Source organism: Strix uralensis, chromosome 4 (assembly GCF_047716275.1).
Source record: "Strix uralensis isolate ZFMK-TIS-50842 chromosome 4, bStrUra1, whole genome shotgun sequence".
Taxonomy (NCBI): domain Eukaryota; kingdom Metazoa; phylum Chordata; class Aves; order Strigiformes; family Strigidae; genus Strix; species Strix uralensis.
In genome coordinates this window covers 56,943,481-56,959,502 of record NC_133975.1, presented here as the reverse complement: position 1 = coordinate 56,959,502, position 16,022 = coordinate 56,943,481, and the positions used below count along the sequence as shown (strand labels likewise).

The following is a 16,022-nucleotide window of genomic DNA, read 5'->3' as shown; positions in this document are numbered from 1 at the left end:
GTTTCCTGGGCAGCTGATTTATAAAGCCTTAGGAAAGCTATAATATTACTGAACTTTGTGTATGTGTGTCCCAGTTTACCCAGAGAAATGGCTTTTCTGAGGAAAATGTGCCCAACTGAAGTTCAGGCAGGACTCCAAATTCTTTAAGGATACTATCAGAGTAGCTTTAGGTCTGATGTGAGCTTATGACTAAATTAGTTTGCCCTAGAATTTTTCCTGTCTGATGATATTAACTCTGCCTTAACAAATGTAAGTTAAACCACTAGATACAAAAAGAAAAGTTGGTAAATCACCGGTTTAACAAAAAACCCGAAAAGAACAAAATTCATCATGCAAGTACTGTCCTAGTTTGGAATTTGATAGCTTATATTGCTACAGAGAGATTGCTTGGGAAAAACAGGGTTGTGGCCTTTTTTGGTGGGAATCCTGTTAATCTCTTGAATTCCTTAATGAGAATGGACAGCTAATGCTGGCAATCCTTTTTCGGCCTTTGCTGTGCAGGAGAAAAATCACACATTTAACATCTTGAGTTTCACTAGATGGCAGCATCTCAATGTTTCAGCAGGAAACTACGTTCATCTACCGAAACGTACCAGTTAGACTACAAATCCCAACAAGCACAGCAAAAAAGTATAAAACTTCCTTTTGTGCAAAGGTCAGTAAATACAAGCTGTTTGAGATCTCTTGGTGAGTGGCTATATTAATATTTATTTTTAAATGCTTCATAGAATTGGTGTTGTAAAGGTTCATAAAAACTGATTATTAGATTGAAAAATGTATTTATAGTGCATTTTGCTTCCAAAGTGTTACAGTGATTTGGGGAAGTACTTGAACAGATCAGGGTTTATTTTTCCACTGAAAAGACGTATGACAACAAAGAATAAGAGCAAGCTCCCTCTGCCTTGAGGGAGCACTTTGAACTTCTTGTTGAGATACTTGGGACTTGCTACAATTAATAGAACCTTTCCCAGAATTTTGTGTTTAAGGAGTTGCATTTTGGAAAGCTTGGTACATTAGAGAGACAATGCAACCTGTGTAATCTCATTTTGCTTGGTTAACTTGGTATTTTTCACCTGTCAATGCAAAAAAGTTATGCTAAAACAGGCACAATCTCATATAACCTTATATAGCCTACCATCAGAGGCATCCAAAGGGATGTCTTTTTACCAGCCAACCTAAAAAGAGATTTTAAGGTTTCCGTGAATTAGAAAGGTGCATCTCAGTTACTGTTTGCTTAGGAGACTGTTCTTTTGGGCTTTGTTTCTTCGTAGGTGTGTCCCAGTTATGGGAGGAAGGCCTACAGTGAAACATTTCAGTGACTTGAAACGTAATCTGGAACTCAGTTTGCCTTTAAATCAAAAGAGATAATGTTTTTCATGTTAGAATAGAAATAATTTTTCATTTAAACTGCTTCAGAAGAAGTCTGATTTGTTGAATCCATAACCTTCAGGGAAACATCAGTTTTGCTGCAACTTGTTGGGAAAAGCTGCTGAGAAAACAGAATTTCTGGTCAAAACCAGAGAAACTGAATCATCTGGTTTAAAATGTAGGACACTAAATTTGACTCTGTAATCTGAATCACAACACGGATTTGAGCATCTCTAGATAACACTGGCTGCTAACCTAGGGGAGATTATGGCATCTTTATCTTCTCAGTGAAGTACTCATTATGTTGGATTCGTGTATATATTTAAACACTTCAGGTTCTTGGGACACCTTTCTACATTCATATCGACACAAACAAATTTTGCTCTGTGGATTATAAAAGTACAGAAAGTTTTGCTTATTGGGAACCCAGTTAACAAACACCAGATGTAGCACTCTGACACAGTGACCTTGCTTTTTAGGTAGTTCTGCAAAACATCCTATTAGGTAGTTGACTCCTTAAATAACAAAAAATCCACAGGAGTGAGAGGATGGCATTTGCTTTTACTTGTTTGTCTGCAGCTTTACATGCTGTATTTCTTTAAATGTAATGCAGCATTAGAAAGTGTGCTTGGCAGAAGAGGAGAGGGCTACATTTTGCCTTTTGGCTGCTACACATTGGAACCTCCTGGAGGTTCCCTACTGCTTGCCCCAAGCGTGCTCCATAGTTCCCTGAGAGCAAGAGGGGAGAGACAGGACAGCGCATCATTCTTGCCCCGACCCTCCTGCCTTGTTGGAGCTGGGAATCTGCTGTGCTGGAAGATTTCTAACAATTCAGAGCAGACACCAAGACCAGAGTATTGTGTGGAATTTATTGCCATCTAGGAAGTTGGTGAGTTTGTAGCTTGAGAGGAGTAGAAGACTTGCTTTCAAAGAACACAATGGACAGTGGAAGCACTAGATTACAAGCTACTGTACTTCTGTTTCATCTTGACTTTTTTCTGTTGAAGGAAAAATAAGGTCTGGTTTCTGTTATAATAAAGCTTGGCTTTTGAGCTCAAATGCCTTTCGATTGTTTTGAGGTTCGTTCTTATGAAAAAGAAAAGTTGAGGCAGTCCCCCTCTCAGAACCTTGGATGACTCAGGGTCATGCTGCAGCCAGACAGGACAATCTGTGATGGGATTGGATGATAGAGGTGCTCTGAATCATGTCTGGCTTTTGGAATGCATTTGCATCTCATTCCCAGGGAGTGGTGTTGGCTCATCTTTCTGTTAAAGATTGTTACATCTTCTGTCTGCACAGGCCAGCAGCATGGGTCGGCTTGATGGGAAGATCATCCTGCTGTCTGCAGCAGCACAGGGGATTGGACGAGCAGCTGCTATAGTAAGTTGGAAAATGTTTGTTCTCCTGTACAGAAGCTAGCTCTCTAGTGCCAGCTCATCCAATGACACACCAAATAAGTTCTTGAATTAATAAACCATAGATGAAGTCAGAACTACCCACCAAAAAATTTGGGGAATAATACAGTCACTATCCTGTATCATGCATGCTTTGTGCTGTTTGAATTTCTGAAAGTCTTCAGCTCTGAGTGGTGATGTTGGGCAAGGATAAGAGCAAGATTTGAGAACGACTGCAACTGCTTTTCTAACAATATATGGTTGGTACTGTCTGTACCTTTAATCCAATATCCCTGCTGCTTTGTTCAGGGAGAAGATAAGGAGGATAGAGGGAGTATTTCCTGTTATAAAGCTGGATACTGCAAAGATCCCCTACAGTAAAGCCAAGATATTTATCCATATTAGTAGTTGACATAACCAAGTCTACATGATACTAACAGCACAGCTACAACATTGTTCACAATGAGCAACTGTGAGAAATCCTTCACAAATTTTATTTAATTACTGTCAAACATAATTCAATATATGTATTAATTTTCTGGTTACCTTTTAATTCCTTTTGAGCAGTTCTTCCCCTGCTAGTTCCTTCTTCCATAGCAGATAGAGAAACCAGTAGTGTTATCTCAGTATCTCCATAATGTAATCAGCAAGCCAGGAAAGGCTCCTGTAAGTAGGATTTTTGCCCAACTAGTTAATTTCTCATGCGGGCAGTTAAGAATGCAGGAGACTGCTGATCATGGCACTTAAATTAAAACACCCCGTCCAAGTAGCAGGTAAATTTTCATGATGATTTCTCTTTATAAACACCCAACCAAGCCAAGGAAGGCTGGCATGTTTAATGCCACTATCCTCTTAAGCTGCACTTGAGACACTTATTTTGAAGACTAGGGGCTACAATCTGAGATGTCAGAATACTTTTGACAGAGAGGTTACTTTGTTAGAAAAGCTGTTGATTATCAGTAAGCACAATGCAGAGAAAGCAGGTTTTGAGGGGAGCATCAAGAATGCAGTAATATTTCTGGTTAAGTATCAAAGAAAAGTTGTGCTTCTAATGTTGCTCTAGTTCAATGATTTGGAGGCAAAAGATTTTAATAAATTTATATACTACCATTCCTTTTCTATGTGTGCCTTTATCTGTCAAATCCCATAACTTCATTAAATCCAACAATACAGACAATTTTAGCCCTACATGTTTGTAACATGCTTGCTAGTCCATATGCAGCTAATAAGGGCAATAATAATACCAGTTGTCTTAGCCTGGTTACTGTTCTTAAACTTTATTTATGGATTCCTTACTTTAAGGAAACGATCATAAATTTGTCTTATATCATGTATAGTTACTTAGTTGTCCCAAGGATGTATGGTAATTAATGTCCATTACTCACTGGCATGCTCAGAATGAAAAGTGAGAGATCAGCTGCCTTCAGCCAACTTTTATTTCAAGCCAAAAAGGAAATGAGAAGAAAACAGATTTTTTTTTTTTCCTGCTAGATCTGGAATATCTAAATATAAACTGCTTCTCTTACTTGTGTTCTTCAGGCTTTTGCTAAAGAAGGAGCCAAAGTCATTGCTACAGACATCAACAAGTCTAAGCTGCAAGAACTGGAGAAATATCCAGGTAAATGATCTTCAGCAGGCATCAGTTCAGCTCTTGCAAGTTTTGTTGTAGACTGGCTGAAATATAATTTGAGGATAGGGCAAACTTCAAAAGGCCAGAAAAAACAAAAATATCCAGACTAAATCTTTAGACATCAACATTGCTATGTCCTGTGGTGTGGAATGTTCGAGATCTAGCATGTGAAATACTGCAGCACCAGCATATCAGACAGAGTATTATTTCAGGCATGTGGAATAACTTTGAATTTCTTGTGTCACAGCAGCAGTTGATTTCTGCTTCTCAGAATGGCACCCATTTCAGTTACCTTTTGAGATCACTAGGCTAACTGTCAAGCATATCACTCTAAAAGGCATGGAATGCTTTTCTCTGATCCCAAGAAGTAACATCCAGCTATACAAAAAGTAGATTTGGTGTCTTGCATTTCTGTGGTCCATACTTACTAAGGAATGCATTAAAAGGAGCTGTCTAGCAGAATTTGTATGTCTTCAGAAACTAATTCCACCAACACTAACTAGATAAGCCTATTGTGTTTGTACAAATGCTCAGGCCTGAAGGTTGCTTTCCTACTGATATCACAGGAACATACTTCAGGGAGTAGGTTTTGCATAGCTATGTGTCTTAATCATAAGTGACACAAGTGTGGGACATTATATTAAAAAAATATTTTTTCAGTCTTGAAATAAATAAGACTTGGATATACATTTTACAACTGAAAATGCTTCCAACTTAATTTGATGGAAGGAAGTGGATTTAATGAATTCCTATTACAGGGTGATAGTCAAATTCACAAAAACACTTTTCTCTGGCACAACTTAGCTTTTAGAGTGAATATCTGTCTCTACTGACTGGAGTTCACCACAAGCAATCCCTTTGTAATTCTTTAGGAGCTTTAGGACTTCCCAGGTTTGTTCTGAGGATGTTTAGGAAAGCGTGTTACACTTTAAAATGTGCATTTCCCCTCTGCTAGTGTGTTCACAAGTAAAGAGGTAACTTCCCATATACTTAGAGTCGTTTCTATCCTTTTGACATGTGATTAGTTAAGCCATAATTCATCAAGGCTTGGCACCTTATCATCTTTGAATTTTATCCAGGAGAGGTAATTCCAGTGCTGATGTTAATCACCAGCCTGTAGTCTAATTGCATCGTTATATACAAATCTCTTCAAAAGTGTCTATATCATTTAACTGAGGCATATAAAGCCTGTTCATGGATTTGGCAGTTTGGCTTCAAAAGAAACAGGTTTTTATCCATTTCAAATCAAATTCTCCCATAATTTAGACATCACTTAGATGCTTTACAGACAGCTTTAGAGTATTTCATAGAATCATGCATGCTGGATGACACCTCTGAAGGCTATTTAGTCCTGCCTGCTGCTCAAAGTGGCACTGGTTAGAGGAGGTTGCTCAGGGCTGTGTTGAGTCAGGTTCTGAACATCTCCAGGGATGGAATTTCCTCAGCCTCTGTAGGCCCCTGTTTCAGTGCAACTGCCCTTGTGGTAAAACAAAAAACCCCAAACAAACAGCAAAAAAAACCCCACCAACACCCACAAAAACAAACCACACCTTATTCAGTTAGACTTTCCCATGTTCCAGCTTCTTTCTGTTGCCTTTTATCCTTCTGCTGTGGGCCTCTGAGAAGTCTGGCTCCATTTCATCTACAGATTCTCAATAGGTAGTTGTAGACATTTTTTAGACTGTGTGTCACTAGTTGTACATGACTAAAGTGTAAAAAATCCTATGTTTTGGGGCACAGGTATGTTCTGCATACTAGATGCAGGATATGTAGTGACCAGGCTGTGGTAAAAGGGTGATCAGCAGCAAGTGTTAGTGCCCTGGAGCCTAACTGTATGTGCTAAGGGAATTACTGGAGTGTACCCTGGCTCCATTTCCACTCATCCAGGTTTCCTTTGAATGTAAAGTTCATGTATTTGAGAAGGGGGCACAGCTCAGTCTTCAGACACAGTATGGAGTGATGGTGCAGGCAAAGTGTATCATGAAGCATGCCTATTCCATAGTAAGGATTTGGCCTTGACATGGGTGAGAGAAGCTAGTTGTGTTAGACTGCTGGCAGCTACTTAAGTAAAATGAGGTAAAATAACATGTAGATTATATCCTATCATATTACAGCTCATCTGGAAGTGTAGTTCTTTTACCTTGTTCTTTTCACGTCTATCCTGGGGATGGCACTGCTGTGGTGGCCCTAAAGCAGTTCTGTTAGAGGTGCTGATTCTGTCAAAAAGTCATTGGAAGAGTTACGCCTGTCCCCGTTCTGCAGAAATTGTGTCTCAGTCTTTCAGAGATAACTTTTCTGAACAAAATAGAAGGATTATTTTTTCGTTATCAGTGTCTTTCTTGAAGGTATGGCACGGGCACAGTGCTGTAAGCACTGACAGTGACAGCTGTCAGAGGCTGGAATAAGTAGACAGTTATAGTGAAAAGCAATGAGATTCTAAGCCTTCTTTCATTTGATTATAAACAAGTTTACAAATATGATGCTTATGTTTTTGCAATTAAATAATTGCTATGATATAATTCCAGGTAATATAAGTTAATGGCTTATGCAAAATCACTTTTCCTCATTAATTAAATGATATAAAGCTGATTCATAACATCTTTAACTACACATGGATAGATGGCACGTAATGTGACTGTGAGTGTATGTGACGTGACTAGTTCAAAGTAATTATTATTCTATTGTAATGGGCATGAAGGCTTGTTATGATTATACAGGTTCTGTAATTCAGTTTGAGAGTATAACGGAATTCAAATTTATTGGAAATGTTTTTATGGTAAATTGCGTTAGCTCATTTGCCTGTGTGATGCTGTATGACAATCAAATCAGTTGATCTTTTTTTAACTATCTTCTGAAACTTTTAAATAGCATGACATGTTTTTCCATTGCTGTCCCAATTTAACCATTGCACTACCTTAATGATTAACTGTAGCTCTCGTGCAGTGAGGTTCCATGTCTTGGTGCACCACTGAGGGGAGACTATTCCTGGGAAGCCACTGACTTGAATTTTATGTGCAGTCCTCAGCACTTCAGAAAAACAAACTGATGATCCTTAGCCAAATGCAGTGAAGCAAATACCATATTTTCCTAGGCATTCAAATACGGGTTCTGGATGTCACCAAAAAGGAGCAGATAGAAAATCTGGCCAAGGAGATTGAAAAGATTGACGTCCTCTGTAATGTTGCAGGGTAACCAGCTTCTATTTTATCCTACTATTTTTCCAGTTTTCCCTGTCCCCCAGAAGCACTTCCTTTTACTTGAATGCATTTTTTTCCTTTTTTTTAATGCATTTTATCCATTTAATACAAACTTTCATGTGTTTTCATCAAAACTGAACGTTTTATGCACAGCCATGTTACCCAAGCCAAGATAGAATGGGTATGGAATTTGTGATGTTTTCCCCACTCTGTGGGTGACCTATATTGATGGCTTTGGCTCTCCTAGCACAACAGTGAGCAAAGTTGATGGTCTGCTAATGCTCTACTTATTTATGTTAATTTCCCTATTGCCAAGCATTTCTTAGCACATACTGAGTCTGCCTTGCTCCCTGATACTCATCAGCAGAAATACACTGTTGCTTGCTTTCTTCAAAAGAGCTCTTGTCCCTCCTTTTCAAGGTTGGAAGAGTTAGCTACTGCAAAATAGTAATGGGAAAATGTGCACAAAAAGCCATAGAAATGTAAACCGCAGACCATAATCCACTGCATGCACTTATTCTAGGTTTGTTCATCATGGAACCATTCTAGAGTGTGAGGAGCAAGACTGGAACTTCACTATGAACCTCAATGTTCACAGCATGTATCTAATGATCAGGACATTTCTTCCTAAGGTAAGGTTTGGTTGCCCATGATTTTTCATCTCTGCTGCATTGTTTCTAAAGTGTGAGAGGTCTAACTTGTTGCCACTGTGACAACATGTAATTTGAGACAAACATGCAAGTATACAGCTTTGGATAGGGGAGGCCCTTAGATTATAGTGATCCTACTCTAAAACATCTTTTGTATTGTGTAATTCTTCAAGTAGAGAGTCTATCTAAAGGATATAGTAGGGAAGATTAACTCAGGGGTTTTGCCTTATGTAATTTCTCACTAAAAATCTTTCAAATGTAGAGCAGTGAGCCATTGCAATGCAGTGCTACTGTATTATGCTATAGCACAAAGCTGCACAATACTACTGCTACAAAATATTTATGAATGTATATTAACATGTATTTTATGGAACTTGGGAAACCATCTTGTGAAGCAATTCAGTGCCACTGATGGCAACATGCTGGTTATATCAGACAACAATTCAATTAGTCTAGCAGCTTGAGGATACTTGTGTTTGACGTCATAACTAGGTTTTAGGACTACAAAAACTTGCGGACTGAATAAGGTGTTTGTATTCCTGTAAATACAGAGGCCAAATGTGGAAGCTGTGACCGTGACTGGATGACAAGTACTCTTTTCAGTGTTGTTCCAGTCCTTTTTGTTTGTTTTGCGATTTGGTGGGGGCTTTTTCTTAGCTGATACTCATTTTCAAAGGTTCTTTATAACAACTGTAGGCATCCCAGGTTTTGGAATGCCTAAAAAGGTTATAACTTAAAGAAATTTAGCTACAATTCAAAGATGCTAGAGAGCTGTGTGTTAGTCTTCTCCAAAGCAAGAAGGGTTTTAATGGGATCAGTGAATTACTGAATCGGTAGATGGCATGAGTAGATGTCTATGTAGGGTAACTTGCTGTAGTGATAAGAGGGCAACGATTCAGAGGTGGCTAACTAGGAAAAAATCCTTTCCTGTCATAGTTTTCACCCCTGAGACAACTTAGGAGAACCTAATATTTCAGATTCTGCTTTACTATTTTTTAGTGAAGAGTCAATAGATCAAAAAGAGGGAAGCACCTATTCGTGCCAATTAAGCTTTGTTACCCTGCATATCAATTGTATGCAGGGCTGTTCTGCAGGTTGTTATGGGCTATTTTGCTGGACCTGTAGATGACAAAATTTGTATTTGAATTACATAAGTATTCTTTTGCAGATGCTTAAACAGAAATCTGGAAATATTATAAACATGTCTTCTGTGGCATCCAGTATTAAAGGTCAGTAGCTTGCTAGAGTTTCTTATATAAATCTTTAAAATTATGGGAATACAAAATAAATTTTGCACAACTTTGAATTTAGAGGACGTTGCCAATCCTGTGGAAGAATGCAGTTAAAAAAAGGGAACACATCAACGCATACATACACACACAAGGACACAGATGGAAGGTTGCAGAAACACTAAGATCCTTGCCTCTGAGCTCTTGAAGCCATCCTGAATATTTTGCAGCATTCTTTTTACCAGTTTGTATTAACTGAAAAGTAATTACTTCCAGTAGTATTTGCTACATATGTTCTTCAGAGAAATAATGAGGAAATTAGTTATGTAAGCACTGTAGTTACACTTCCTAAGGAAGCCTGATGGTGACTAACAGATGGGTCTCTGCTGTTCCTAAATCTTTGTTTGCTTTGTTAACTTTTCTAGACTACTCCCCAAACTTACACTATAGAAAGATCATGTGCTTTGCTCTCCTGTATGCCTGAGCAGAATTCTGGCAGTCAGCATTCTAGTTAGCCAACCCTTATGGAGGCAATACCAGTGCTACAGGGAATGTGGGAGTGCAGCAGCAGGTGCATATTGAAAAAACTTGGCTCTTTTTTTTTCTTTTTTTTTTAAATATGTTTCTACGCTGCCTTCACACTGACCTTCTGTTAGGAGTTGTGAACAGATGTGTATATAGTACGTCAAAGGCAGCGGTTATTGGTCTAACAAAGTCTGTGGCTGCTGATTTCATTGAAGAAGGCATCAGGTGCAACTGCATATGTCCTGGTAAGTATTCTTACATTATTTTGTAAACTAGGAGCAGATGCTAGAAGGTCCGATTTAGTTTGACATTATTAACAAAGAGTAGACTTGCAAGTGGCAACTAAAGTTATCAGCAATCTAAAAGAACGGGACATGCTTGAAACATTCCTGAGATTTAAAATAAAAAGTCATTACTTTTGTAGTTAAGCTGTATGTTTAGTCTGTTAACCCAGCACATGGACATTATATATGCATTGCACAGTATTTGAACATTTATTTTCAAAGATATAGTCTAGGAGGTTAGTAGCAGGCAAGGGCTAGCTAACAGGTAGCCATTGTTTAACCACCTGAAAAGTATTAAATCTAATTCTCAAAAGTCTTGCCTTCTATTGAAATTTAGAATCCTGTGCTATGTCGACAGTTTGCAGTCTTTTTCCTGAATCATATTATGAAGTTACACGTAACTGTTAAGACATACAAATATAACCAATGAACTGCATTTTTTTTTGTCATGATTGTTGATGCAGTTGATTTTTAACATTGAATTTAAAACTTTGCGTAGGAACTGTCGACACACCATCTTTACGAGAGAGAATCCAAGCCCAGCCTAACCCAGCACAGGTGAGAAAGCAAACTATTAGTTTGATCATGTGTGTACATGTGTTTAACTCCCTTTAAAAAAATAAAATAAATATATAGCAGCACTTCTGCCCATATTCAAGAATGTCTCCTACTTCAGAGTACCAATGATAACGTAACAGTAGTGTATCCTTTGATAGTTTGGTCAGTTTGTACTCAGATAGAAGCCTTAAAATGCCTCAGAAGGATACTATTGCAGAGGGTCTGTCATCTGTGGAAGCATTTGCAACCATTGGTTACAGTATCTAGTGCAAAAATAGAAGACCTTTTCTACTACGGCATGTGGCAGCCACAAACTAGTGCAAAACCATGACAGAATGGGCATTGTGGCCTATGCATTTCAGAATTATTTCAAATGCTTTAACCGTACTGACTAGATAACTGTGAGCCCTCATTTGAAGGGCCTGGGACTATCTGCCACCAAAGGAAGAAGGACTTATGTTGGCTTTATTCTGGAACCAGAGATTTAAGTCCAGTCTCCTACTATTTTTCAACTACTGTTACTCTTCTAATTTCTTTTTCTAGCATAAATTCCCTACTCAGTGCACTAAAGGAAGTTATGACTTATGGCCTGTTTCCAGTATTGCTTTGTACATGTCCTACTAATTGGGTTAAAATAATTGGGTTTTTATTTTTGATATACCAAATGCTCTTGTGTATCTAGGCATTGAAAGACTTTCTAGCCAGACAGAAGACTGGTAGGATGGCTAATGCTGAAGAAGTGGCCCACCTCTTTGTGTACTTGGCCTCTGATGAAGTAAGTATGGAACAGTAAAATCTCCTGTCACAGAATCCCATGCTACTTTGTTGCTTCACAATAGAGAGAATTTGTTTTAGAAGGATTTATATTGTCTTTGAGCTGGATTATTACAAACATAAAAAAACCTGATGATCTTTTACTGAGTTCAACCTACAATACAAAAAGTACTCTGAATGTTAGCAGTGATTGTTAAGGCATTGTGTATTTGGTGCCATAGTCCGGTGGTTTCATGTCATCTGAGCAAATTGACTGACCCCAGATCATCCTGAATGATAGGAGAAACGGGCTTGTCTGATTTTCTGAGTTTGCACCATGGCTAGATCATGTTTTAAGGAAGTAGAATTAGTAGTCATCACCTATCTTCACTATTCAGGAGCAAATATTTGCATAGAACTGCTGGAGATTTTGGCTAAAAGGGCTCAGGGTGAATCTACCCTTTCAGCATAAAGAAAACAATAGACCCACTGAGGTTGTTACACACCAAACTCTTAATGACCACTGCAAATACCACTAACACTAATGAGCACACATCAAGGTTATTTTGGATGCTATAAATTTACTATGAATCTAAAATTGAGCAGGATTCCTCTGGACTTGTCGAGCAGTTCTACTGAGCATAACACAATACTTTAATGGAATTAATTCAGTCTTAATGCTGCTATCTATTAGAAATCCATTTCTCATTTTCATCTTGGTTTTAGTGTTTCTGTAAAGCTATTATTTTTTTCTAGTCTGGTTATAGGGTTTTCAACCATGTGTAGACAGAATTCCAGTTTTCCAATATGTTCCAGTATGCTTCAGTGCTGACATAGAGAAGAATGCCAACAGCTCAGTTTCTTGCCTCTTTATCTGCATGATCTAAATTTTCAGTTAGGTCCCGACATAATTATTGGCTGACCTGGTCAGATTCTGCGCAGCTGAACAGAGCTAATAACATCATAGTGTGAGGTATTATTCCTGCAGGTAAGATATCTCAAGTCTAGCTTATTTGAATTTGTACTCTCAGGATGCAGTCTCATCTTAATGCCTCTAATAATGCTTTTGCTACATTCCCCCGAGTTAGCCAAAAGGCTTCCATTTTTAAGTTTGTTTATATTCTATTTATTCAGATATTTTTGCAAAACAAAGACTTTGTATAAAAAGAAAGAAGTTTTTTGAATTTAAAGAAAAAGTGTTTCTCTGTAATTAATAGCCATGAAAAACTAGTTAAAATTCTTGTTACTTTTTATGTCATTTCAGTCTGCCTACATGACTGGTAATGAACTAATCATTGATGGAGGATGGAGCTTGTGATTGACCCAACCTGCAAATGGAAATTCATACCGTGAAAGGCAAAAAGTGAGGATCATGTTTCTCAGTTAAGATAGCTTGCAAAGATTTAGATCACGCACATGATGTCTTTCAAAACAAATTTGGTGCATTTTTACTGCTATATAGTCTCTTTCTAGACTGATCTTACTGATTTACTTTTCCCTAAATAATGAAACACTGGAGTAAAACGTTTCACGTGGCTTCAATTTATGGTAACTCCAAAACCATGAAAGAATAGTAATTCAATGTTTAAGATTTCAGAGGGCCAGGTTGGATGGGGCTTTGAAGAACCTGGTCTAGTGGAAGGTGTCCCTGCCCATGGCAGGGGGGTTGGAACTAGATCAGCTTTAAGGTCCCTTCCAACCCAAACCGTTCTATGATTCTAGGGCAAAGAATATTATTTAAGGTACAAAATCAGAGTTGTGTTTTAAGCAAATCTGAGTGAAAGGAATTAAATACTACCTTTATTCCCATCCTGCAAAGTATCTGGGAGCTAAATGTCCACAGTTAGATTTCCTACTAGCATTGACAGACTACCCAGAGAAAACAGAGCGATTACTACTAAAGCAGCCAAGTGGATCCTGAACTAAGTGTGGTTTACACAGAAGGAAGCAGAAATAATAGCAAATTTGAAGACCGGAACATTTGAATCATTTTGTTACTGGTAATATATATTTCTATATTGGAGAACATACTAGTTGCAAATTGTACTTGAAAGCACATTCTGCTTTGCAAATCACAATGTAAGTTCTTTCTGCTCTGTACTATCATTAGCAAAATGTTTTGGAACTGTAATAGCTGTAGAAAAACAGCCTGAATTGTTGAAAAGAACGTCCCAGGCCTTGACAACATTTACAGATCCAAAGTGGACAGTTCAAGACAGTCAAACATTGTAGATAAATGGTGTATGGGCATATGAAATTCCCGCATGTAGAGCAAAGAGTCAGTGTACGTCCACAGCTGGTTTGTGCAACTGAAATGTCCATTTTTCAGATCCTGGGCAAGTTAGGCTGTTGGAATCTGGAAAAGCAGGAGTGCAAAAGGCAGGGCAACAGATTACATTAGAAGCAGTAGGATTGGCTATTTTGTGAAGTTTGGGAGGCTTTTTTTTCTTTAAGCACATAACTACTATAGACACTGTCTTCATGAAGCAGAAATGGAGAGGAGCCTGCTCTTAATGGTTAAGACTAAAGCTTGTAGCGTAGAGAGCAGAGAGAATCGTGTGTAGTTTTACAGTCAGTTAGAAAAGGAAGACATTAACTAGCACAAAAGAGGTCCTGGTGGGAGAAATAGAGACCAGAACTGTTTCATTAATGGTATAGATCAGTCCTAAAATGGTCTTGGAAATATCATTACTATAGTGGGGTTTTTTCCCCTCCTTCCATGTACAGAAAGTACTATGCAAGGATGTTGCTCTGGTAGGCATGGAGGGGGGTATATGTGGGAGAAGTATTCTTAAATACACAGGTGGATCTTCATGAATATGATTGATTTCTGACACACGAGCAAAAGGAGTGGATTTTACCACTCTAGATAGAGCCAGTATATTCCTATTCAAAAGGATGTACTAATATTGGACAAATATTGTCAAATCTATACGCTAGATGCTAGGCTTTGGTATTCTATTGGTTGATTCTTAAATACCAATACAGTAGTTCATGCTAAAACACAAGGCTAAGTTTCTCTGAAAAGGACTGTTTCTACAAGAGTTTGTGTTGATGTTTTTATTGTGATAGCACACGGTAGCTTTGATTTATGAATCAGAAACCTATTATCGTAAAGTCTCACACTCTGGAAAAGAAAACATAGATTCTGACCCATAGATCTAAGGCAATGAATAACCTGAATTCCAAAACTGTTTTGCTAACATACTGTTAAAATTGACGTGAATGACACAGGCTGACTGCCTATAAATATGTTTACCTTAAATTGCACACAGCTCCATTTTCCTAGTTTGTGAATGAAGCTTTATGTAACTTCATATATATTCATATATGTTAAATGCACATATATATATGTGGGGGGAGAAATTAAAGAATAAATGCTACTGAATATGATAATCAGAAGGCACAGGGAAAAATGTACAATATTTTGTGCGTGTCTAACAACAACTGGCATATTTTTAAAATGATTGCTTAAACTTTCAATAATAGCTGAAGCATTAATACAAATTACTTGATTTCAAAGATAATGAAACATGTCTAGTTAAAATCAGGCTTCTTATTTTAAAATTGTAGGTAAACGTAACTGTTACAAATGAGAAAGTATTGTGTATGTTGACTTCCTCAGGCTCGTTATAGGTTTAACTCTTACCTTTAATCATGGTTGGAGCATCCTGATCTTGTGTAGTTTGTTTATGGGGTTTTGAGTATCTACTATTTCAGGAAGTGACCCTGGCAGCCAAGCAAGACCAAGTTGAGGCAGAAATCCAAAGTTATGCAAAATGGCTCCACCATTGTTCACTGATGTAAATCCAAATGTTAAGTTCAGGCTGGCAGGATACTGTTTCAGTGGTTTCAGCGTTTAATATGAAGGCCAAAGTCCTACTACTCTGTAGTAGGTGTAGAAGACTTACCTTGAAAAGAGAATCTCCCCACTGCAGGAACATGGGAAACTTGCACTGTGTATTCTGAAAATATACTTAAGAATCTGAGGGAAAATTCATTATACTTATTGCACACTGAACTTTATTAGTTAACATTTCTAAGCTCACTGGTGATTGTAATATACAGATGCTACTCAGAAATGGGGGGTTTTTGTCAAAGCTCTTCTACAAGAAAAGAAGATACCTGCTTTTTACATTTCACTAAAACCACAGATATACGGATTTTTCAGTGGTAGTCTGAGAAGCTGGTGGACCAGAAAAAGAAAAAAATATCAGTGGAAATTGCTGTCTCTTGCTTTATTAGCAATGCTTTTAATGGGTGTGTTAACAGCTACAACTCTGAAATGTGTGCTAATGTCTTTTCCAGAGCTTTTCCAGACTTGCTGGCATTAATAAAGGAGAACGCTGCTTAACGCTCTTGTGACCTCTTAATTCCCTGGTCTGTTTTTAATGGAACTGGGTCATTCTGTTTCTTTTCCTTCTATACCAGTGA

General features: G+C 37.9%; 2 protein-coding genes across 3 annotated transcripts in view; both read left to right on the top strand.

Moving 5' to 3' along the window:
* The first annotated feature begins 649 nt into the window (after positions 1-649).
* Positions 650-15,942, top strand: BDH2 (3-hydroxybutyrate dehydrogenase 2). 2 transcript variants are annotated; one of them, XM_074866855.1, is made up of 11 exons: positions 650-687; positions 2,668-2,748; positions 4,302-4,380; positions 7,484-7,580; positions 8,113-8,221; positions 9,408-9,468; positions 10,125-10,238; positions 10,777-10,835; positions 11,518-11,610; positions 12,853-12,951; positions 15,897-15,942. In XM_074866855.1, the coding sequence occupies exons 2-10, from the start codon at positions 2,677-2,679 to the stop codon at positions 12,904-12,906; spliced, it is 738 nt and encodes a 245-aa protein (XP_074722956.1). In that variant the 5' UTR covers positions 650-687; positions 2,668-2,676; the 3' UTR covers positions 12,907-12,951; positions 15,897-15,942. The 2 variants fall into 2 exon arrangements, with proteins under 2 accessions (XP_074722956.1, XP_074722955.1); XM_074866854.1 differs by having other exon boundaries at positions 12,853-15,942.
* The window catches only part of LOC141942001 (sodium/hydrogen exchanger 9B2-like), a 23,398-nt gene continuing 21,724 nt past the window's right edge, over positions 14,349-16,022 (top strand). Inside the window, exon 1 of the mRNA XM_074864941.1 lies at positions 14,349-14,358. Within this exon, the coding sequence (XP_074721042.1) occupies positions 14,349-14,358 (10 nt within the window). The remainder of the gene's footprint in view (positions 14,359-16,022) is intronic.